The sequence below is a fragment of the Verruconis gallopava genome (assembly GCF_000836295.1).
Source record: "Verruconis gallopava strain CBS 43764 unplaced genomic scaffold supercont1.2, whole genome shotgun sequence".
Lineage (NCBI taxonomy): Eukaryota > Fungi > Ascomycota > Dothideomycetes > Venturiales > Sympoventuriaceae > Verruconis > Verruconis gallopava.
The window spans coordinates 676,542-698,610 of NW_015622138.1; the positions used below are offsets into that span (position 1 = coordinate 676,542).

Sequence of the window (22,069 nt, forward strand, 5' to 3'; positions counted from 1 at the left end):
GGCCAAGACACTATAAATATAAAGACCATTTTTATATATGGTTAGTTTTAACTTTGAAAACTTGTCATTTATCTCGTTCCATTTAGGGTTACTAGAAAATTAATATTTTCCTTTGCTTCCCTCTCAAATTGCTGGTTCAGTCGTTAGACCATTGACCAATATTCCCCACTGCTGTACAATACATATTGGGATTTTCTCAGTCCCAATGTGGTCGATCAACCTTTCAGTTCCGACTACGAGCTAAGGCTAATTAAGTAATTACTTTAATTATTACCTACTCGAAATAAAATGTTCATTTTAGAGCGAATTCCTTCTTTTTTATATTATAAGATATTTAATCTTACTCTAAAGTAGACAAATTATTATACTCACCTGTACACCACTTTTTTTATAAAAATTTTATAAAAAACGTTCGATTAGCATGTGTCAAGCATTTGAGCAGCGTTCTATCAGAGCCATCATCAAACTCAAAACAAATATTGTTATTATCTTATAATAACAATATATTTAATATATTGTTATTATATCTAGTAGTACTACTACTATATATATAGTAATACTACTATTATATTAATTTAATATAAATTTAATAGCTTAAATTTGGATAAATTATGTATCACGAAAGCTATTTGATTAATCTAAAGCCGATAGCGGTTGAATGCATCTGAAATTTCAATGGGATAAAATTGAACTAATTGATGGTTTCCTATGGTATAAAGAGCAAGATAGCATACTCGTGAGCGCTCCGTGTTGACGTAATGCAAGTACGGGAAAGGTCCCCCAAATAAAACCGGAGCATGAGGATAACTACTGTGCCTCTTTAGGGGTATCACGACAAATAAACATTAACGCCACCATTTCTCCCAAAACACCTGGCATTCAATTTTAGTCGTCGCACAGATCAATCACCACAGCACGCTTCTTGAGCGCGGACAACCTGGGCTCTGTCGCCGACCCATCAGCGCTCGACTTAGGATCTGACTTGTTCAACGGCGAGGAAGAATTGAAAGGAAGATTGGGAGCGCCAACTGGTAGACCAGGCCCATTCAATTCAGGCGTAGATCGCCTCGAGGAGATATTGTCCTCCATTTTGGGTAACCAAGAGCCGTCTGAGTGCACAACTATGGTCCTAACCTTACTTTTGCCTTCGTGAACAAGTTTGTCTCGAACATCTTTCAGAAAGCCGTCAACCACAAGGTGTTGCGGGCGCACATCAGCAAGACATATAGGACACTTCCACGAATCCGTGTCAGAGGGCCATCCAGACCTCTCACGAGGTCGGCTTTGCAGAAAGATGGGCAGATCGAAGCATTCCCTGTGTTTGCAATGTTTGCCGCGCGCAGGCATCTCGCATATCTTACCCTGACTGATAGGGTCGTATATCGTAATGTTTATTTTTGCGTCATCAATGATAACATCGTCATCATTTCCGGATGCTCGCAGAAGTAAGCTGCTTTTGATGGCCCCAAGACTGTCTTCGCTCAAGATCACGTGTCTTTTGCAATTCTCTAAGATAGTCTTATGACTCCATGTGTCCACAATCTCGACTGCATATGCATACAGAGAGATAGATGGATGATCAAAGGCAACGTTCATGAATATCTCGAGAGTGTTCTCCAAACCACCTGGCTGTACAAAGTCAGTAATGTCTATAGGCAGATCTTTTGTGTGATGCTGCTTTCGCCTAGTCTCCAGCATATGACCGTTGAACTGATAATAATAGTGTGATGGCCAAGATGTTGCTTTGAGTGTCCAGTCCTCCGCAAGGTTTTCAACCCCAGCAGAGGCTTCGCCGACTTTGACAAATCGCAGACGGTATTGCTTCCACCCTTCTTCCAAATGTCTCAACTTTCGTTGTCCATCATCCGTGTTTACAGTTTTAGCCACGCGTTCGTTCTCTGGGATAACGAACGAGATTTTCTGATACAAGTCCCCGCCAAGGCGTGATGGGCCCAAAACAAAACCGTGCACGAATTGGTATAAAAGTTCGGATTCGGGTTTGGCTAATCGACTGTCTACAAAGCGCGGGTCGCGCAAGTGAGCTTGGTGAAGAGCAGATGTCTGCCAGGTACCCGCCGCTACCGGATCTTGACCGGATGTTCCTGTCGGCGGAATAAGCGGTGTATTTAGCTGCGCAGGCTGGACCATTGGATCGACAAGATCTCGTGTCACGGCATTTTGTGGAAGATTACGGTCGTTACTGCGCGGTTGATTATGGGGAGGATGTTGCAAATTTTGTCCTTGTGGCATGGGAAGTTGAACACTCGTCTGACTCCCTGCGAATGGAATGGTATCTGAGGAGATAGTTAAGGATGTGGCCGAGTTTACACGCCGAAGCCTACGCAGCTCTACTCGCTGAGCGAAGGCGGAGAATCTTCGACGATACAGTAATGTGATACGGGTCGTCATCTCTTGAGAAAGCCATCCATTCGTAAGTGACAGGTATATGCTACCCTTGTTTTGATGGAAAAGGCACTTCGCCATCTCATGGACCTGTCGCCCGAATTCATCGTTGCCTGCCCAAAGCTGGCGCAGTAACGCCAAGAAAAAGACGTCCATGAGTATGGGTGAGTAAATCTGCATTTCCCAGAGTTCAGTAGCCAGTGGCGGGTATCCACGTTTCATGCATGTTTGTTTTAGAACTGCCCAGCGAGTTGGTAGAATATTGGACAATGTCCTGACGTAATTAGTCAGAATGTTGTAGCTCTCTGAATATTCCTTAGCAAGACTTCCAAGCGTACACGGAAATCTCCCAAAGAATTCGAGAAGTTCAGGATTCTCGATTTGGCCGCCAGCTAGAAGGTTGTTCATCAGCAACATACATTCTGTGAATCCTGGGTGGGTTCGCAGCACGGTGGGTATATTTTCGAAACCTGCAGCACACAGCGATACAATTTGATGGACGAATAAGAAACCCGAATCATCTTCGTTAACGGCTCGCGACAAAAGTTCGAATCTTGAAGCCTCTAAGCCTTGCAAAGGCGGGAGTTTGTTTAGGTTTCGGAATTGAATGTATTCATTCAAGCAGCTTGCACAGTTTACACGTGAATAGGGCAAGATGACAGGCAGTAGGGGTCGTGGTAGAATTGGTTGCAAAGGCGCCTCATTTGGTGACATATGTCCACTACGTGGGCCTCGTTGGGATTGTGTCAAGGAGTACCATCCAGCAACCAGAGATGCAAGAGTTGGACTCTGCACGGCAGGGCTTGTTGATGACGGTGACCCAGCGGTAGTAGGTATTGACTGCATACATTGTGCGCTTGTGTTAAGAGGGGAGCCAGTAGAAGTATATGTTTCTACAGGAACTTCGTTGCGAGAGGGAAGTTCTGTCTGTTGGCCGTTATAATGAGGGACAGGTGTGAAAGAACCTTGTTGCCAACCTGATTGGACAGCTGCAGGACTTGAGTCTTGATGAAGAGGTTGCGATTGTTCGGTTACAACTGCGCTTGTAGGCTGGCTGGTGGACGGCCAATGTTGATTTGTATGTGGTGTTTGACTTGCGCGAGGAACTTCGCCTTGAACAAGAGTATTGACCGAGCTCGATGTCGAGGTATTGATCGAGAGGCGTTTAGCGGGTGGCACAACTTGTACATGATCATCCGCTTCCTTTCTCTTAGCCAAGGTGTCTGAGGGACATGCACCCCGTCCGGAGGACTGGCGATGTGCTGGGGGTTCTGGTGTTGCAGCTGCATCAGGTACGTGCGCGCTCGCCGGTAAAGTAGCCCGCGGAGGGCCTGTAGATGATGAAGTCGTTCGGGATAAGCGACGATCCACCACTGTGTTATCAGCCAAAGCCGGAGGAGCAGATGTCGAGGAGTCAGCTTCACTGCCGACGGTGCTAAATGCACCTGTCTCAAGAATTTGCGACGGAGCAGGAGTTAACGACAAGACGGCTTGCCGTCGTTGAGTAACAGCACTCACGTCGCCGTTCAGCCATGAATATCGCCGAGCTGATCCTCCTAGGAACTTATTCAACGTGTTGTTGGACTCGGCGCGCTGCCTACGCGCAGCCTCATTAGCACGTTCTTGACGCGGACCCATACGTTTGTGTTGTCGGCTGTGAGACCATAGCGGACGCCACCACCTAGCTTAGCAGCAAGATCTTATTCTGCTCTTCAGTTCAAGACTGAGACGGTTCGAATATGTCTTATGATGCAAAAATCGATGGGTTGATCCGGCGTCCAAGAGGGAGGAGGAGGGACGTCTGCAATATGCCAACTAACGAAGGCAGATTAATCTTGGTGAGGCGACGCAAAAAGACGTGGTCGAGTGATTTGCACCTGCAGCCAGCGCTTCGCCCCGCTTGTTTGAGTGGCCAGACAGTTCAGCAGGATTCTGTACACATGCACCAAGATTTGAGTCTCAACGTGAAGAGGACTATTTACAGCGGGAGCACTGGGTGGTGCAGCACAAGGTCACAATGGCAAGGTCATCGCGCTTGGAATGGGCCAAGCAAGGATAAGCTGAGAGAGCATCTTGAAGTGACATGTACTCCGTAAGGCTCATGGCCTCTGACAGCAGCTTACTACTTGCAGACGGCGCACAAGTCGAGGACAAGATGTGATGCCAAAGGCCCAAGGCAAGCTGCTAGATACGTAAGAGCCAATACACTGGGCTTCCTCCGAATGATAGAGAGGGCCGAGGGAGAAGAGAAAGGGAAAGAGAAATCAGATGAGGAGGAAATCAAATGAAGGCAAAGACGGTCAGAGTCAAGCCAGATGGCGCCGTACAGAGTGCTCTGGAGGCGTTGACAAAGGTGCTGTATGCCCTGACTGTGGCCGCTAACACGCGGGCATCCCCTGCGCATCAAGCGTCCATCGCCCCGGACCATGGCTCAGATCATGTCTGGCAACGACGGCGATGGGAGAAAGAAGCTTCGCTTAAGACCCGATTGAGCGAAGATGTGCAGCATGTGCAGCGGCAGGGGCTAGGGCGCACATGCTTTTGCAAAAGCCAGTGGTCGGGACGGGCCAGGCAGGTCAAGTAATCTCTGGATGAATGAACCAGACTCGAAGGGTGAGTAGCGCAGGTACGGCGTGGGCCTGGCAGAGGCCGACGCAGAACCACGCGAAGGCCAGCGACAGGACAGCGACAGGACAGCGACAGGACAGCGTGTTGAGGGCATGCCGTGTCATGGCCGCGCCGGATGGTGCGTTTCGAGGCCTGCAGAGACAACAATCCAGCCAAGCACGGTGTGGGATGCGCGGAGAGAGTTTGATCGGCCAGCGACAAAGCGCCGTCCAAGGGCAGCCCATGGACCTCACCGTCGCCCGCTGGAAGGCTCCGCGGCGCTTCGAGCTCCGGCGCCCACCGCTGGCGAGGCACACCACGTACTTGTACCGCTCGTGGCCGGCGTCGTTGGCCGCAACGACCACACGGCCAATTTCACGACCGCGTCCGCAGACCAAGCCAGGCCAGCGCTGGCGAAGTGTCCGCTTTGAGCATCTCGCGCCCGAAGAGAACGGTGGTCCTGTCAGCCGCCGCCAACCACGGACACGCTAAAAAAGGGCAGCCGCTGGCTGGGGCCGCGACTCTATCACGTGGCGCCAAACATCGCCGTCGACCCCAACGGCCGCTTGCTGGCACTTCACCGATCAGAGCTCCATCCGCACGCCGTCAAACACTCACAAATCCAGGCCTACCACGTCGCCTTCGCTCGTGCCTCCTCTCCAGACCACCACCGCACGCCGAGCCGCCTGTCAGAGCCTTCCGTTTCCAAACAAGCCGCCAATCAACCCGCTCCTCCGTCGTCCCACACGCTCGTTCGGCGTCCGCCTCCACCCACGCCTGCAACACAGCGCCCTTGCGAACGGAAGCGCACCTCCCCCCGCTCTGGCTCTCAATGCATCCCGCCAGCTCTCAGTCGGCTTTGTAGCGTTGCGCTGGTTGCGCAAAGCCGAACTGTTATCGCCACATTCAGAGAGACATACGCTTCCTCCCTGCGGATTGTTGACGTATCTGGTCGGTTTGCACCATGGCGAACGCGGCACAGCTGGCCCAGGTCACCCCGGGCGATATCCTTCTGGTTGTCCGTATGTACAGTCCTAATTGCAGACTCGGCTCTGCCCGCTCTGGAGATGCCGTGGTCTTGTGTCCGACGCTGACTTCGCCGTAGATGACTTCAACGCGCGGAGCCCTGACGAGTTGAGCCTCAAGCGAGGAGATAAGATTGAGCTTATAGAGAAAGACGACGATTTCGGAGACGGCTGGTTTCTAGGACGACATTTATCGAGGGATGATAGCGGGTTGTTTCCAGCAGGTGAGATCGTACGATCGTAGTATGGCGAGATGATTTACTGATGCAACATCAGTGTACACTACTCCAGCACCTAAACCTACGTCTGGTGCCGGGAGACGGGTTTCTGTGCAGCAAGCCACGAGCGGAACAGGCCAGCCCATTGCTGAGCTTATGGGAGATGAACACCTCAGAGCACCCTCTGTTCAACCGCCCGGCTCAGAGTCAAACCATGCGACTGTATTGCAGTCTGGGACAGAGCGCTCCTTCTCAGCGCCACATGCCTCCTCAAATATGTCTTCGTCAGGTGCAGGAATCAGACCTACAGCCGCTTCTGTAGCGCAACGAAGCATAAGTCTTAGCAACGGCGCACACCAGAACAGTCCTGTGATGAATGAGACCTTGAGTGTCATCGAGGAGCACATTACAGATATGAGCACACCGCGGCACAGCTTACTTACACCAGAACCTTCAGTCATGCAGGAGGAGGATCGTACTGAACTCCAAACACGCCTTTCTTTTATAAACGGACATGAGACGGACGAGGAAGAATCGGCTGCATTGACTGCAGACGAGGTTCTGCGTTGGGATCCCGAGCGCGTTTCTGAGTATCTCGAGGACATGGGCGTAGATCCGCAGCAGTGCAGAGTCTTTTTAGAGCAGGAAATAACCGGAGAGGTCCTCCTAGGAATGGACCAAGGCTCCCTTATGCTTAAAGAGTTTGAGCTAGGTTCTATCGGGAAGAGATTAGCGCTCTGGCAGAAGATCAAGGCCATCCAAGAGGAAGTGAAGACAGGAGTCACATTACGGCGAGGCAGCGGAGGGTACGGAGGGTCGGGCTCGCCTGCGAATGGTGTCCGTAACAGAAGTACGTCTGTCGGTCTGCCGCGAATACCCAGTTTGATGGAGCGTCGAACGCCTTCTCGTCAAAATTCACTACAGCGGTCTCCAACGAAGCAGCACGCGAAGCACAATGAAAGCACAGCATCCATGCCGACCATGGAAGCTCATCATGGTGGCCACACGCCGCGACCGTCTGCAGCTTCGATTAGAAGCATGAATCACAGTCGCAGACATTCTTCACTTGATCAAGCAATGGCTTCACCAAGCAGGTTACCTGCGGAATCACCAACGATCCACAAGCATACGAAACAAGGCTCCTTCGATCAAGGTTGGACGATGGGCGCGCCCAGTTCTTCTACGCAAGGCACACCCAAAGACATTCCTTCTGGGGTCCAAAGTCCGGATCCGTCAAGCGAATTGCCCACTCCGGGCGAACACGGTATGCTTGTCGTCAACTCTCTTGACCTGGACCGGGGCTATTTCTCTGGTAATGAAGTAGACAATCGCGACAGACAAAACAAGCTACGGAAGCGGCAAGATTTGCATGGCCGCGCACCTAGTGACGGCTTTGGTACTAGGCGACTAAGTGCAGTGTTCAGAAGCAGACGTGCAGGCAGCACAGATTCTTTGGATAAGCTCAGCGAGCCCTCCCCAGCACAATTATTTTATGGTAAGACCAGCCTTTCGAGTGGTCGCTCCCCAATGTTGTCACCGGGCGCTGGACATCGGAAGCATTCGTCAGTTTCACCTACCGTAACCAAATTGGAGTACGGAGACTCTCCTAGTATTGACGCAGTCGCCAATTCACCTCATGTACCCGGTAGCGAGACTTCTTCCATCGAACGGACCTCTGCGTCGAAGAACATACTGAATCGAACCCGAGCAACGGGACTGAAAGCTATCTCAGACGCGATTACTGGCGAGGAAAAGAAAAGTGCGGTGCCGCCCACCTCCGCATCGTCGGAAAAGGGTTCTTTCCCTGCAAAAGAATCTCCTATGCAGTCGCCAGGATCTAGCTCACCTTCGGTACACTCGAAAAGTTTCGAAGGCACAGAGGAAAGTTTACTCCTCAAGACTTCGACGAGCGGTTCTGGCGGACGGCATCAAGCTCCCCTTCTTCCTCGGCGGAAAGGCAAGAAGTCTACCAGTGCATACACACGTGGGCTGGAAAAGAAAACTCCCAAGGAAGCGATGGCCGACTGTGACTACAGTGGCTGGATGAAGAAGAAGTCATCGAACCTCATGACAACATGGAAGACACGTCTTTTTGTGCTTCGCGGCACTCGCCTTTCCTATTACTATGCCGAAGAAGACACAGAAGAAAAGGGCCTCATCGATATCTCCTTCCATCGCGTACTTCCTGCGAACAATGATCGCATTCTCGGTCTCCATGCTACCTTTACTGGTGCGAGTGCTTCGCCTACGTCACCGCAAAATGCACAGATTGAAACCGCAGCAGCGCAAGACGCGCAGAAAGCTGGGCCTTTGATGAAGGGTGAAGATAGTGGGATGTTCATCTTCAAGCTCGTACCGCCACGTGCCGGGCTGTCCAAAGCCGTGAACTTCACCAAGCCAACCGTACACTACTTCGCCGTCGACAATATCCAACAGGGCCGCTTGTGGATGGCTGCATTGATGAAGGCAACGATCGAGAGGGACGAAAGTCATCAAGTCATTACGACTTACAAGGAGAAAACCATCAGTTTGGCGAAAGCTAGGGCTATGAGGCAACGGCCTCCTGCCTTGATGGGCGATAGCGACGAGGAGAAGAACAAGGGCAAGGACCTTGAGCAGACAGGCCTAAGGATATCCTACAGCGTAGGAGATACTGATACCGCAACCGTGACCACGAATGGCGACAAGGATAGCAGTTTCACCGCCGCTGAGTCGGTGAACCCTTCGACGGAAAACGTCGACCACACGTCTATTCCGTTGTCATCGTGAACATTCTTTTGCTTGCCCGAACCGTGGCACATTCATCACAGCTCGCTTCTTCGGCTGTCTTTGAGGACATCTTAACGAAGTATTCTTTTTCCATCCTTTGTTTCTTTTGCACGTGTTGATACATCGTCAACGGGAAAAGCCATCGGGCCTTCTTCTTTTCTTTTGTGATTCTGGGATTAATTTTTGTATAGTATCATTCTTGTAATATTGTCACGAGCATATGAGATCGACGGATCTGATCTTTTTCCAGACTCATGAAGCAGCCGGCTGGGAAAGTAGATAGCAAACACACATAATCAATCACGTTCAAAAAGTGTTTCGCGGTCAGGTTAGAAGACTCGAGTGATTTGGGAGCACTCGACAACATTACCCAGTTTGGTTTCAGTGGATTAGAACTTGACTGAAGCAAATTGCCACAAAGCACTCAATTCTGCCGACATCATTGTGTGCGCCACAGACTGCGGTACGGAAATGGGAGTAGCTCATAAGTGGAAGGCTGCACTTTCTTTTGAGTCGGCAACTAATCTCCGCAGGTTGAGCCGAGGGTTGACCCCACATTCTTCCTAACCAGAGCTCACTCAACCTCAGCCCCCCAGTGCTCCAAGCAGCCGCGGTATTACCGAGTAACCCCAGCGAGATAGATGATGGCTTATTTCCATATTCCATTGTTCTTGTCACTCTATCGTCCGCACAAGATCTGGCATTGTTTACGTGAACCTCCTTTCCCTCTTGCGAAGTCCAACCTTGGCTTACAATGACGCCTCCGCCAGCACCGCTTGATCTGCCCAGGCGCTACTCGGACCTGGGTTTCAAGGAGATCAAGATCGAGAATTACCCCAAGGATTCGAGCGCAGATGTGACGCCGATTCAGATCCTCACGCTGTACCGCCCAGGCAAGCACAATGCCTTCACGTACACCATGACGGTCGAGCTCGAGAAGGCGTACGCGCTCTTCGACGTAGACGACAGAGTCAAGGCTATCGTGCACACTGGCGACGGCAGGATATTCTGCGCTGGAGCAGATCTCGAGAACAGCTTCCGCCAGACGGGCGAGAAGATCGCCGACCACAGAGACGGGTAAGCAAAGGCGACTCCGTGCACGAAACAGACAGAGAAGGACAGAGAGGAGAGAAAGGAAGACGTGAACGCTAACAGGGGCCATCTCCATTTTCTAGTGGCGGACGTGTCTCCCTCGCCATTTACAACTGCCGCAAGCCCGTCATCGGGGCTCTCAACGGATCCGCCGTCGGCGTCGGCATCACGCAGACGTTGCCGATGGCCATCCGCATCGCGCCCAAGAACGCCAAAATCGGTTTTGTGTTTTCCCGGCGCGGACTGGTCATGGAGGCGGCGTCGTCGTTCTTCCTGCCGAAGCTGGTCGGCTACTCGAAGGCCATGCACCTGGTCACGACGGGCGCGACGTACCCAGCCTCGCACCCGCTGCTCAGCGACCTGTTCAGCGAGACGCTCGACAACCCGGCGGATGTGCTGCCGCGCGCGATCGAGCTGGCGCAGGAGTTCGTGGACAACTGCTCCAACGTCAGCTGGGCGCTCATGAAGGACATGATCTGGCGCAACCCGGGCACGGCCGAGGGCGCCCACCTGCTGGACAGCAGGATCATCTACGAGATGTTCGGCACCACGGACAACAAGGAGGGCGTGGCGAGTTTCCTAGAGAAGAGGAAGGTCAACTTCACGGGCACCTTGGAGAAGGACGCCCCAAAGGCGTACCCGTGGTGGACGCCTGTCGACGTGCTGCAGTTCCCGAAGGGCAAGCTGCCAGGATCGTCGAAGCTGTAGAGAACGATTTCGCTTTCTTGCGGGGGAGAAATGCACCAATTCCTGCCGTTGCTTTACGGACCAGATAGTGTCGAATAGAAAGACCGAAAAAAAAAATCGTTTAGCAGCGGCACAGGCCGTCGTTGTTTTCACTCGTACGGTTGCCGATTGTGTTCAGTATCTGTTTTTTTTTGTTTTTTTTTAATTTAATTTAATCTTCTTCAGCCTCAGCGAAGCCTTGGCTGGATTCCACTCTCTTCCGGTAGATAGGTCGCGAAGTGTTAGTGATTTTTGCTCGCTCTATTCCGTGGCGCTACAATCCTTCACGAGCACATCTTACTTTGTAGCGCAATTGGCGACTCGGGCCCTCCCTCTACACCAGTTCCCAGTACGAATCGGAGACTTTGCTTACATCTTATGTACACAACCGCGGGAGCTTAGATCGGTCCTGCAAAGGGTAGTGCGGAATGGCCGATTCGGGGTGGGAGGTCCCAATGGGGTTACCAATGACATGTCGCGGTCACAGAAATCAAACATCCGTTTGCAAGTGGAATCGTTCGATCACCTGGCATCTCGCGCGACACAAAGAGAGGGAGGGAACAGAAAAGAGCAAGGTCGGCTGAAAAGAAAAAGTTTCTGATCGGGTTCGTTGAGTGGCTCATGGCTCCCATGGCGGAGACCACACCCACTCGCCTCCAGCGCAGACGCAGCAGAGGAGGGTGACATGCTCGGTGCCTGACACACTGACGAGCTAAGCGTCCTAGCGCGCCCTCCGTCTGATGCGGTGGATGCTGAGTTGACCAGGCAGAGGCTGGCCGCTTTGCGTTTGCGTCGGCCATGCCAACGACGACGACTAATGTAGCTGCGGCGAGAGGCGTCTGACACTCGCGCGGCCACTCCTCACCCTCGACTCCCTTCGGTCGCAACACAAAGCCGCCCTTGCCATCAGCTGGGGGCGCGACACTTGAGTCACTCCGCCCGTTGCGCGAGGAATGCTGCCACGAACGTCGCCGCGGACGCTTTCCCCACCGGGCCTGCTTTCGCGAGGGATCGCCGCCGTGGGCCGCAACCCCAAGCCTTGTCTGCACGCTGGGTCGACAGCACGGCCGCCCAGCACCTCGGCGCTCCTCCCCACCCAGGAACGCCGTTTGATGAGCTTTTTGAAACCACGATCCGTGGATTGCATGCAAGCCCTGGCTCTCGGGCCTGCGTCCCAGCATTCCGACATGGCCGTGGCGCGGACACATCAGGCTGGAAACGGCAAGGTAATGGGCGCGGCGCCCCCTTGCTCGTAATCATGTGAGACCGTGTCACTATCGGGTTTGGCTTTGCCCCTCCAGTCACGTCGCGTCCATTCTCGCTCTGCCTGTCACGGCTCATATTCCCTCCAGCCCCGAACCGAGCTATGGCTTTTGACTTTTTGTTCTAGCACCTGGCGACATGAAATCTGACGGGAGTTTGCGCGACCTTTTTCTTTTTTTTTTTCAATCATCTTTTCTATTTCGTTTTTCCCCCTTTCTCTCTTGGTTTTTCTATAAGTTTCTCCCCCCCCCCCCCTCTTCCCGCTCTGCCTCTCTCCCTCTCTCACAACGCGCCCTCTCTTCCCAACGTCTTTGCTGCCTGAGAGCCACACGAATCGCTGCAAACCGTGTTGCCTTGCCATGATAAGTATATAAGCTCAGGCTCCCTCCTTCCTTCCCGTCGTCGATGGTTCTGCCCTCTCTGTTCCTTTCAGGCGACTCGTCATTCTGCCTTTCGTTTCACTCATCGACGGCATTCAACTCCATCCCATCACATCAACATGTTTAGATCAAACAGCACTCGCAACCCAAGCTTCTCGAAGCGGGTAGACAAATCGTCAAAGAAACAGCGCTCTTCGTTCCAGACGCCGTCCAAATCTAGACGTCTTGAGCATGCTGCCTCAGCCATGGAATCCGTCGTTCACACAAGCCCGGCTCAGCAGACATCACCGTACGTGCATGCTGTAGATGATTTTGATGGAATAGAGCATTTTCGGCTCACCAGTGCCAGTTCTCTGACCTCGCCCATCGTCACAATCTGCGTCGGCCGCGAGCAGCGTCTCTTCGCAGCTCACGAAGATGTACTTTCTCACTCGCATTACCTATCGGCTCTTTGTCGAGCACAGTTTTACGAATCACCGAAGCGCATAGATCTGCCCGAGGAAGAGCCAGAGATCTTTTCCTGCGTGCTCGAGTACTTGTACAAGGGCGATTACTATCCTCGTCTTGAGTACGACAAGCGTCGGCAATCGTGGCAGCTTGAGGATGGAACGAGCCCCGACAGGCAGTCTTCGGTCGAAAGCACTGTGTTTCTGAACGGGCATGGAGTGCAAGTACTGAAAGATACCGCAGTCTACGTGAGTTCTGCACCCATCTAGCACTTCTTCTTCTCACAAATCATCTAGTGTCTGGCAGAGAAGTTTGGCCTCGCCGAGCTTCAACGCCTTGCTCTCCGGAAGCAAGGGCTGCAGTCTGGAATCCAGTGCTCTACGATCCTGACAAGCGCCCGATACGCGTACGCCAACACGCCGGAACACGACTCAAAGCTGCGGGCACATTACCTGGCACTGATCATCCGCTCGCGACACACATTCAAGCGCAGTGGCACCATGCAGCAAGAAATGGAGCAAGGCGGGAAGCTCTTTTTCGACCTGTTGTAAGTTATCCCATGTGATCAAAGTCTTCCTTCATCTGCCTTGACTGACGACTTCCCGCCAGCGTTGCAATGACAAATCACATGGACGACCTCGTCAAAAGTCCACGCCATTAGGCAACAGATTGCGTGTCTGCACATGTCAGTCTCCACGACACGCCGCGCGTTTGAGGCCGCACAATCTGTGCGTCCATTTTACGACCCGTTCCGTTTGCTTTTTCTCTTCGCTCCTTGGTCAAACACGTTTTACCCCCCCCCCAAAAAAAGATACCTCTCATCTTGGAAACTCACAATCTGGACCCAAGAGTTCCTGCTTATCTCGCGTCCACTTCTATGCGGGAGCTTTTGGTTCCTCCCCGCTCGGCTCTGTTCATTCTAGAATACCCTGCACATTGTAAATATCATCCTCATGTTCTTCCCGTCTGACAGCTACTTCACGGCGTTATCTACTGTCTACGAAGTCCTTCAAAGATCAATTTGATGCTCAAAAATGAGCTAGCTATGTATGTATCATTATTATATGTCAAGGACACACATTTCATGCCTCCGGCTGGCGCGTGGGCGACCTGCTTTTGTGGGCAACGGCCTAATATTTGTACAGAGTGGATTATAGTTTTCTTTTTGGTATTTGACTCTGGAAAGACGAGAAAAGTCGATGGAATCAGTGAGAAAGCGAAGTAAGGTATCTTGGAGGAAGAATACATTTTTCTTCGGCTTCGGTGCGGTTCGACAGCTCTGTTATTCTAGCCCAGACTGTAGTCCGGAATCAACATTTAAAAAAAAAAGTTCACTTCTACAAAAGTCAATTAGCAGAAATTCCTATTTTGCTTGTTTTTCCTTTCTTTTCAATCCCACAATACTCCTCTAATAAAATTTTGACGCTTTCTCGTTATCGAAGTCACCTCAGCATGAAAACGATCCCACATGCAACAACGGCGTACACATACAAAAGGGCGGAGGACGGTGATGAGTTCGCAAAGCCACGCCTATCAGTATCGGGAGAGGTCGTCGAAATCGATGACTAGATTGGGGAAACGTATGCAAGCTAAGTCTGGGTCATGCAAGAGCTACCATTATTTCGGGCCCCGCGGGGGGGGATGTGAACTTCCAGTCTTCGTGCCAATCAAAGTCAAGATACATTAAGTCGATCGATGCACGACGCAGGGTGTGACTCATAGCACATCCTATGCCAAGCGTGGCGACCGGGTCGAGGAAGCTAAAACGGGGTTCGAGGCGGATAAAGCGTCCAGTGACGTGGAGACATACGGCTGAGTACTTTGCAGAAGGAACGGCAACTATGGTATTAGACCACTGCTAGGATGGCCTTCCTGAGGATCGTGAAGATAAGTTTGCGATACGTCGTGTCGCGAGAGTTGAGTCAAGAGGTTCGACTGGATGCATCGCGAGTGAATGTACAAGCAAGGCTAGTCCATCGGTTGTACGGTCAGCAGGGGCTCCTTAGAGACGTCTCCAGAGTGATCGCTTCGACACTAAGCAAGGTATGTTGAGGCCGCTTGCTGATCGGGCCAAAATCTAGTACGGGTATTCGAGAAGGCCTAGTACCTCGATGTGCAGGAGGATCCTTCCTTTAGACTCCTGTGCCGGGAAATGCTGCATTGCCTTTGCTCAACACGACCATTCTGTGTCCACGCGAGATGTATCCTTTCATCAGGCCCTGAAGCCGAGGTTAGCTAGTCAACCACGACTTCTACCAATGCCGTGTTGGGTTGCCCAAGGCACCAGGTTTAATCCTCGGTAGGCAGCACTGGGCTCTTAAAAATGGTAATTTGTAGGCGGATATTCTGTGGAAAAATAGATGGGCTCATACCTTGTATATCATATTTGCAATCATACACTCCACCTCATCCCGATCTAGCGCGTCTCCATTCGTCTGGCCCAGACTTAGCCTTATTGCGACCACAAATTCTTCCACAGGGACTCGTGTTCGACGGACAGGTTGAGTCTGGCCTTCCTTTGGAGGGTCAAAGCCGCCGAGGATGAATACTTTGCGCAGGACATTTCTGATGACGATGTCCCTTCCACGTTCAAGGGTGAGATAAATTCTACGCTTGACAAACTCGACCTCGCCCGCTTGCATCGCGGCGTCAAATTCTGCAAGGTTCGCACCTTTGATGCTCGCTAACAAAGGTCCAAACAAGCGTTCAAGACGTGGATAGTTTGATAGAAAATCTTGTGTGGGAAGAGTATGGGTGGTGACGAGGTGGCAGGGGATGAGATAGATGAGAATGAGTCTGGAGGTCACAGTCAGCGCTACTGCACACTACCCTTCAATCTTCTGGTAATTGCGCACTCCTTATTCTTTGTTGCTCTTTTGTGACACATGTTCCATGCTTTGGTTAAATACTCTTCCGCCTGGACGCCGAGGTTAGCAGGTACAGCCCTACAGATACTGTGAAACACACCCTTTTGTAGTCCTCCTCGAGGAAGTGAATCACGCCGGCGTAGTAGTTGAATGTAACTTGGTGCGATTTTGGAAAGGCTTCCAGAGGTGGCATGTCCATTGCCGATGCAGCTAACGACCGCAATGGATTCTTGGCCAAATTCAAAGAGTTGAGCTTAAAATATATGCGGAATAACAGATTTGTCACGTAGTAGAGGCCCCATTTGCGAGAAGCCTCGATTGGGGCCCTACAAACAACTCAGCATATGATGGAGATGATAAGAATGGCAATATCGTATCGTACCTATCCGTGATACACACACTGAATATACGGTTGACCTGTCTTGCAGCGTCTTGCAGGCAGTCATTCTTGCCAAGTGATCCCACCACGTCATCTTGGAAGCCTTCATTGTAGTTTACGTTGCCCTCAACGCGTCGAAGCTGCTCATCTGCCTTGATCGCGAAGTTTCGCAAATATTTGCCAGCAACATAAAGACAGGGAATTGTCCACGCAGCGAACGCACTTGAAGTGTACCCTCGGAGTAAAGAGTTGACGACCTCTTTCCACGCGTCAAAGACCTTCTTCCAATCCGCTTTCTTTCGCTGATTCACAGCCTCTTCGACTGCAAGTAGCTCGCATACAGCCTTCCAGTAAGCAGTATATAATTCGACCCAGGCAGCCTGCTCAGCCTTCGTGAAGTGGACGGAGGATTTGTAGATGAGATTATTTCGGAGTTCATTGGACACGCTCACAGCGTTTACACTGCGCTGGAAGCTGTACAGACGGCCAGCATCATGTGCAGGTGCCACAGGTTTAATCGACTCGGCAAGCATGTAGCCATCTTCATTCTCATGCGCCTGGCGAAAAAGCGAACTAACTGAGTCCATCACTGTTATTGTAGCGGACGAGCAGCGGTCCTAATAAGTCTAATTAGTTCAATTGTGATTCTTGTGTGTGCATACATGCATTTTCACAGCACAAACAAACTACAGGTGAAATGTGTACTACGACTAAGAATGGCAGGTGGGCTACGGTTTTGTAGCATCCTTGTACTCCTTCACGTGATATATGCATTAATGCCTGAGGCTGAAATATCGTGGCCCGTTCGCACACGAACTCTTGAATTTTCAGGATAATGTAAGAGCAACATCAAAGTTCACGCATCACGACCGCAACAGACAAGGTAATTACATTCCATTCACACGAAGTTATTGTCAGTTTTTGTGTGCTAACAGACATTATAGATGGGTAAGTTTTCCATGCGTTTTCAATTTCGCACCGCACGTTTCGAAATGTTCGCATTATCCTGTTTCCGTTACACCTCTTATTGCGAAGGCTGCAGAGCGACAGTAGCAGGAGTTAGTGAAGGATCAAAAAGAAAGGACTCTAACTTTGGATACTTTTTGCATTGTCGAGAAATGTACATGATACCGACGCCGCGCACTCTGCAATGTGCGAGGACTAGGGCAGGATGTTGAACATTTCTGAGCTCAATCGACGAATATGCAAAGAGATTCGATGGCTCTAACCCATGTTGACCGAGGAAATACAGGTCGCTATCAAGAATACCAGGTCGTTGGCCGCCACTTGCCGACTGAGTCGCAGCCAAACCCAAAGCTCTATCGTATGCGAATCTTCGCACCAAACGATGTCGTGGCCAAATCACGATTCTGGTATTTCCTGGGCAAGGCACGAAAGGTCAAGAAGGCTAGCGGTGAGATCGTCAGCTTGAACGTGGTATGTTGAGACTTTTAAGTCGAGTGGGATGTCGAAGTAATGAATTAATGTTCGACGCGCAGATCCACGAGAAGCACCCTCAAAAAGTCAAGAACTTCGGCATCTGGATCCGGTACGATTCGCGCTCTGGCACTCACAACATGTACAAGGAGTACCGTGAGATGTCCCGCACAGACGCCGTTCAGGCTTTGTATCAAGACATGGCGGCCAGGCATCGTGCTCGTTTCCGATCAGTTCAGGTAGGCTTTCTCATCTACATATTAGAACGTTCGCATAAGTACTAAATCTGGGTGCAGATCATCAAAGTCGCCGAGATTGAGAAGACCGAGGATGTCAGACGCCCATACATCAAGCAGCTTCTCGCGAAGAACCTCGCATTCCCTCTTCCTCACCGTGTGGCAAAGGCTTCTACAAAGAAGATCTTCTCTGCAAGCAGACCATCAACCTTCTTCTAAGCGTCATACTACGGTGTTTGCGGGGTCTAGATATCATTGAAAGGATAAACGGACTAGTATGGTCTGTCATTCAAATCATCATGTAGCTATTCAATGCAAGAGTCATGGGCGGGCATGAAAAATGAACTAAGTCTTCAAAAACTTGTCCGTTCCGTATACTTTGAACGTGTGATTCTTAAGCCATGATATTCTCTATTTCAGTCTAATCTGATTGGTATAGCTTGCACGTTAAAGCTAGTAAAGTCAAGTCGGCAAATGAAAGACTACACTTGAATAGCAACTACTGTCACACGTTGCATAACTGTTTGTGTTGGAGAACCTCTTCCAATTCATGTACGACTTATCTCTACGTGTTCCGAAATATATTAACAAAACTTTCTAGCTCAAGCCACATGTTAGATCAGTGGAACAATCCATTCTTTGAAGTGTGCCCGTTCTGTTCATTGGTTCGAAATCAAAGAATTTAATCCATGGCCTTGGTAGTCTCAGCGACCTTCTCTGTCGGAGTGCTGACGCCTGTGGTTTGAACTTCATGGCCGGTGAGGGTGCCGCGCCGGGCGACCTTCTTCCCCGTAAGATCATTGTAGACGGCAAGGGCGGTGCGCTTCATCGTGTGGCGGCCCTCCCAGAGAGGATACAAGCCAACACAGATTGAACTGCAGAACATCCAAAGAATACCGACTAAAGGAACACAGTCAGCGTCTTGAGCTCACACAAAGCAAGAGGCAAGGAGGTATCACGTACCAACGATCCAGCCGGTGAAGAAAGATTTGCTGAAGATGTAGCTGCTGCCGTACATCGGCATTGGCCACAACACAAGAAGGGCAACTGTCAGGAAGACTGTAAGCCAACGGGCAATTTTGGCGGCGCGCATGAGATGAGCCTGTTCAGCGGCTTCCTCAGCTTCAGTCTCCTCATGACCACCCGGAATTTCCTCAATGTCAAGACCAGCTGTCATAGCGAGGTCATGATCATCAGCCCTTTTGATCTCCTTCATAGACTGCCAGTCATAGTTCTGGACACCGAAGACAAAGGTCAAGACGGGAATGAAAATAAGTGGAGAGAGCAAGGCAACGACATTCCCAGCCAACATGGGATTATTGGCGCCTGTTGTGGCAACGCTGAGAGACCCGCCCTCCTTCTTGGCGGTGACGAGCCAGGCAATCAGGGAGCAAGCCAGACCAAGGACTGGGGTGAATGTCGCTGCGGCCCAGTTCTGTTGGCGCCACATCAGTGTCAGGGACGCAGGAAGGACAGCAGAGGAGATGATGACTCCCATAAGGAGATACAGATACCCCATGGAGATGCCAATGTAATGCAAGCCCGTGGAGAAGGAGGCGAGCAAGATGGCATACGCAACGACACAAACGTGTGACATATTGATGAGCATTTTGCCGCTAGCCTTCGGGTTGAAGTAAGTCTGATACACGTCATACGTGAAGATGGAAGATACAGCGATCAGCTCAGCTGACATAGCAGAGGTTACAGCCATGAAGACGAGAAGGATCGAAGCCACAGCTCCTCCTGTGCCCATGAGAGCCGTGGCAGCAGTTGGCAGTACGAGACCAGCGGAGACATCAGCTGGGTCCATGCGGTCTGGGTAGGTCGGAAAGATCGGGTTGCTCTCAAGAGAAAGAGCAGCAAGACCCATAGTTGTCGCCGCGAGCCAGGGGATAGCGAACCACGATAGTCCACCAGCAACGTAGCCTGGTAAAGCGTGGACTGGGGAGGCAGCAATGGCTTTGTTGTAGTAACCATTGTCGCAAAAGACGGTGCCGAAGTTGCCGACAATGTTGATGACGAAGAAGATGGCACCCTCCTTTGAGCGCATTGTGAGGTACGAACCGTCAGCATTGCCAGAAACCGGGTGGCGTTTTGCTGCCTCCTGAAGGAGTTCCCAAACTTTGCCAGGGGAGCCAAGGACATTGCTGGTGGCATAAGTCTTGAAGGCAAAGGTGAGCAGAATGACTAAGATAACCACGGTGTGTGCATAATCAGTCAAGAAGGTAGCCTTGATACCACCGAACATGGTGTACAGAACGACACCCACTGGGAGGAGGTAGCAAGCAGCAGCAGTTGGCACACCAGTCAATGAAGTTACGACGGCAGAGCCACCTGTCAACAGCATGGCCGTGACGAGGATATTCGTCATCAGACCAAAGACGATGTAGACAATGTGTGTGGTGGCGCCGTAGCGGGCACGGATAACTTCTAAGAACGTGTGCGCATTGGGAGCTCGGCGCTTCAGTTCAATTGCCAACGTCGCGAACAGAATGATCTGAACGGTTGCGCCAGAGGCGTACCAGAATGGGCCCGAGACGCCATAGTTGTAGGCAACAGCGGAGGATTGAAGAAGCGTTGCCGCCCAGGTCCAAGACGAGACGACTGCGGCAGAAACGAGACCAGACTTGACCGTGCGGCCGGCGGTGCTAAACATTTCGGAGGTCTGGAGTTCGGCATTGTACCTAGCGACGAATTCCGTCAGTTACCCGGCTCGGCAATTTTCAAAAGTACACATCTTCTAAATATGCTGGTGGTTGAATGGGGACTCGAGTCACAATGGCTACGAACCGATTGCCGGTGGTTTTAATAAAGTTCCAGCATCTGTTTGCAAAGCACGGTGAACAGTCGATGGATGGAAGAACCTGTTACTCTAGCAGCATGGGAAGCCCCCCCATTTCATGATCGGCAATACGCAGTGCAAAGGACATTCGTGCGTGGAAGTGTCTGTTTGCCAGTGACGAAGTCCGAGATACTGACGCATCCGAACCTTTTTTTTTTATCTCCTCTCCGAATTGGATATCTCAGCGTGTGAAATGATGCGGAGACAATGCTCAATGTGATGATATTTGTTCCTTGGTGACATCTAGAGAGCGCCTTGTGCGGACAACGGGAGAGTAAATCTGAGCCTACCTCTTTAATATGAAGGTGGTTAAAATCATACCAAAGCTAGTATGTAAGTTAGTAAATTTGAATTGTAGACATAATGTGTCAAAACGTACGCGAACAGAAAACCAAGACCTATGATAACTCCATAGCCGACGGCTGTGGACAGAGGAGGCGAGATCTTCGCCATCTTTCAGACTGTTGCTTGGTGTCTTGCAGACCAGGTGGCAACAAAGAAACTGCTCGGGCAATATGGAATCCGATGAACGACCAGATGGCGAATATATACAAACATCAGCCTTGATCTTTCCCCGGCTTGCTCCCATCGTAGATAGCAAGACATGGTCCAGGCTCTTCCACGTCCGCAGACGGCGCCGTTGCGGTACCCACAAAAGCAAAGGAAACTTTGGGCGCTCTCATCTCTGCCGTGCAGGACTGCTGGTCGTGGGATTGTACTCTTCGCGAAGTGTTTGGCCGTGCTGATCATACCCTTGCTGAGCAGATAAGGATGCCGGGTGGCGCATCTCCACGAGGAGCGCATGGGCCTTATCTCTTCCCCTTTGTCTAAAGCTTGACTAAGACCCAATCAGCGTAGGCCTGTTTCCCCCGTCGCACCATTATTGAACGCAGCATCCTCTGAACGAGGTCAAAGAGGTGCGTCGTTGGTACAAGCAGAGATGCTCCCCTGGCCATGTCGCTCTGAAGCTGTCTTCGAAGGCGCTTCTATTCCAGTTGGACGTTTATCAAAGACGGGGATCTGGGCGGGAAACGATTATGTGAAACGTTTTGTATACTGTCTTCTGCCTGGTTGTCGGAGAAAATTGCTTGCACGTTCGGTCAATCTGCCAATTGACCGAACACTGACTGGCACATCGCCCAGCCGGCATTTGACAGCCATGAGACCATGATCGAAGAAAACTGCGCAAAGATGAGAGAGCCAAGATCCCCACACGTCGTTTGAGGTCTTCAGAATCATTTTTTCTTTACTTTCTCTTTATCCAAATACGCTGCGGTCCAAGAGCGGAACATGAAAATTACGGTTGTGCTGGATACTACGATCATGACGCGCTCCGAGCGTTCGCCAGCCTCGTGAATGAGCATCTTGTGATTGGTTT

General features: G+C 51.0%; 7 protein-coding genes across 8 annotated transcripts; 4 read left to right on the forward strand and 3 right to left on the reverse strand.

Moving 5' to 3' along the window:
• Window positions 1-649: 649 nt before the first annotated feature.
• PV09_00737 (uncharacterized protein) lies at window positions 650-4,727 on the reverse strand. The gene has a single exon (XM_016353519.1). The coding sequence runs from the start codon at window positions 4,039-4,041 to the stop codon at window positions 886-888; it is 3,156 nt and encodes a 1,051-aa protein (XP_016218672.1). The 5' UTR covers window positions 4,042-4,727; the 3' UTR covers window positions 650-885.
• Window positions 4,728-5,524: 797 nt separating this feature from the next.
• PV09_00738 (uncharacterized protein) lies at window positions 5,525-9,381 on the forward strand. Its single transcript, XM_016353520.1, has 3 exons — window positions 5,525-6,032; window positions 6,116-6,259; window positions 6,312-9,381. The coding sequence occupies exons 1-3, from the start codon at window positions 5,975-5,977 to the stop codon at window positions 9,020-9,022; spliced, it is 2,913 nt and encodes a 970-aa protein (XP_016218673.1). The 5' UTR covers window positions 5,525-5,974; the 3' UTR covers window positions 9,023-9,381.
• Window positions 9,382-9,572: 191 nt separating this feature from the next.
• PV09_00739 (uncharacterized protein) lies at window positions 9,573-10,967 on the forward strand. Its single transcript, XM_016353521.1, has 2 exons — window positions 9,573-10,099; window positions 10,198-10,967. The coding sequence occupies exons 1-2, from the start codon at window positions 9,777-9,779 to the stop codon at window positions 10,820-10,822; spliced, it is 948 nt and encodes a 315-aa protein (XP_016218674.1). The 5' UTR covers window positions 9,573-9,776; the 3' UTR covers window positions 10,823-10,967.
• A 1,392-nt stretch (window positions 10,968-12,359) lies between these two features.
• Window positions 12,360-14,265, forward strand: PV09_00740 (uncharacterized protein). The gene is made up of 4 exons (XM_016353522.1): window positions 12,360-12,772; window positions 12,833-13,178; window positions 13,227-13,477; window positions 13,540-14,265. The coding sequence occupies exons 1-4, from the start codon at window positions 12,603-12,605 to the stop codon at window positions 13,589-13,591; spliced, it is 819 nt and encodes a 272-aa protein (XP_016218675.1). The 5' UTR covers window positions 12,360-12,602; the 3' UTR covers window positions 13,592-14,265.
• PV09_00741 (uncharacterized protein) lies at window positions 14,187-16,867 on the reverse strand. The gene is made up of 5 exons (XM_016353523.1): window positions 16,180-16,867; window positions 15,898-16,123; window positions 15,786-15,847; window positions 15,303-15,726; window positions 14,187-15,149 (listed from the first exon to the last, which is right to left on the reverse strand). The coding sequence occupies exons 1-5, from the start codon at window positions 16,761-16,763 to the stop codon at window positions 15,063-15,065; spliced, it is 1,383 nt and encodes a 460-aa protein (XP_016218676.1). The 5' UTR covers window positions 16,764-16,867; the 3' UTR covers window positions 14,187-15,062.
• A 150-nt stretch (window positions 16,868-17,017) lies between these two features.
• Window positions 17,018-18,394, forward strand: PV09_00742 (the record flags this gene model as incomplete). 2 transcript variants are annotated; one of them, XM_016353525.1, is made up of 5 exons in its annotated part: window positions 17,018-17,059; window positions 17,121-17,124; window positions 17,429-17,613; window positions 17,676-17,852; window positions 17,910-18,394. In XM_016353525.1, the coding sequence occupies exons 2-5, from the start codon at window positions 17,121-17,123 to the stop codon at window positions 18,066-18,068; spliced, it is 525 nt and encodes a 174-aa protein (XP_016218678.1). In that variant the 5' UTR covers window positions 17,018-17,059. The 2 variants fall into 2 exon arrangements, with proteins under 2 accessions (XP_016218678.1, XP_016218677.1); XM_016353524.1 differs by having other exon boundaries at window positions 17,043-17,059; window positions 17,121-17,613; window positions 17,910-18,068.
• A 6-nt stretch (window positions 18,395-18,400) lies between these two features.
• On the reverse strand, window positions 18,401-21,443 carry PV09_00743 (uncharacterized protein). The gene is made up of 4 exons (XM_016353526.1): window positions 21,071-21,443; window positions 20,982-21,017; window positions 18,813-20,533; window positions 18,401-18,749 (listed from the first exon to the last, which is right to left on the reverse strand). The coding sequence occupies exons 1-4, from the start codon at window positions 21,142-21,144 to the stop codon at window positions 18,532-18,534; spliced, it is 2,049 nt and encodes a 682-aa protein (XP_016218679.1). The 5' UTR covers window positions 21,145-21,443; the 3' UTR covers window positions 18,401-18,531.
• Between the last annotated feature and the right edge of the window lie 626 nt (window positions 21,444-22,069).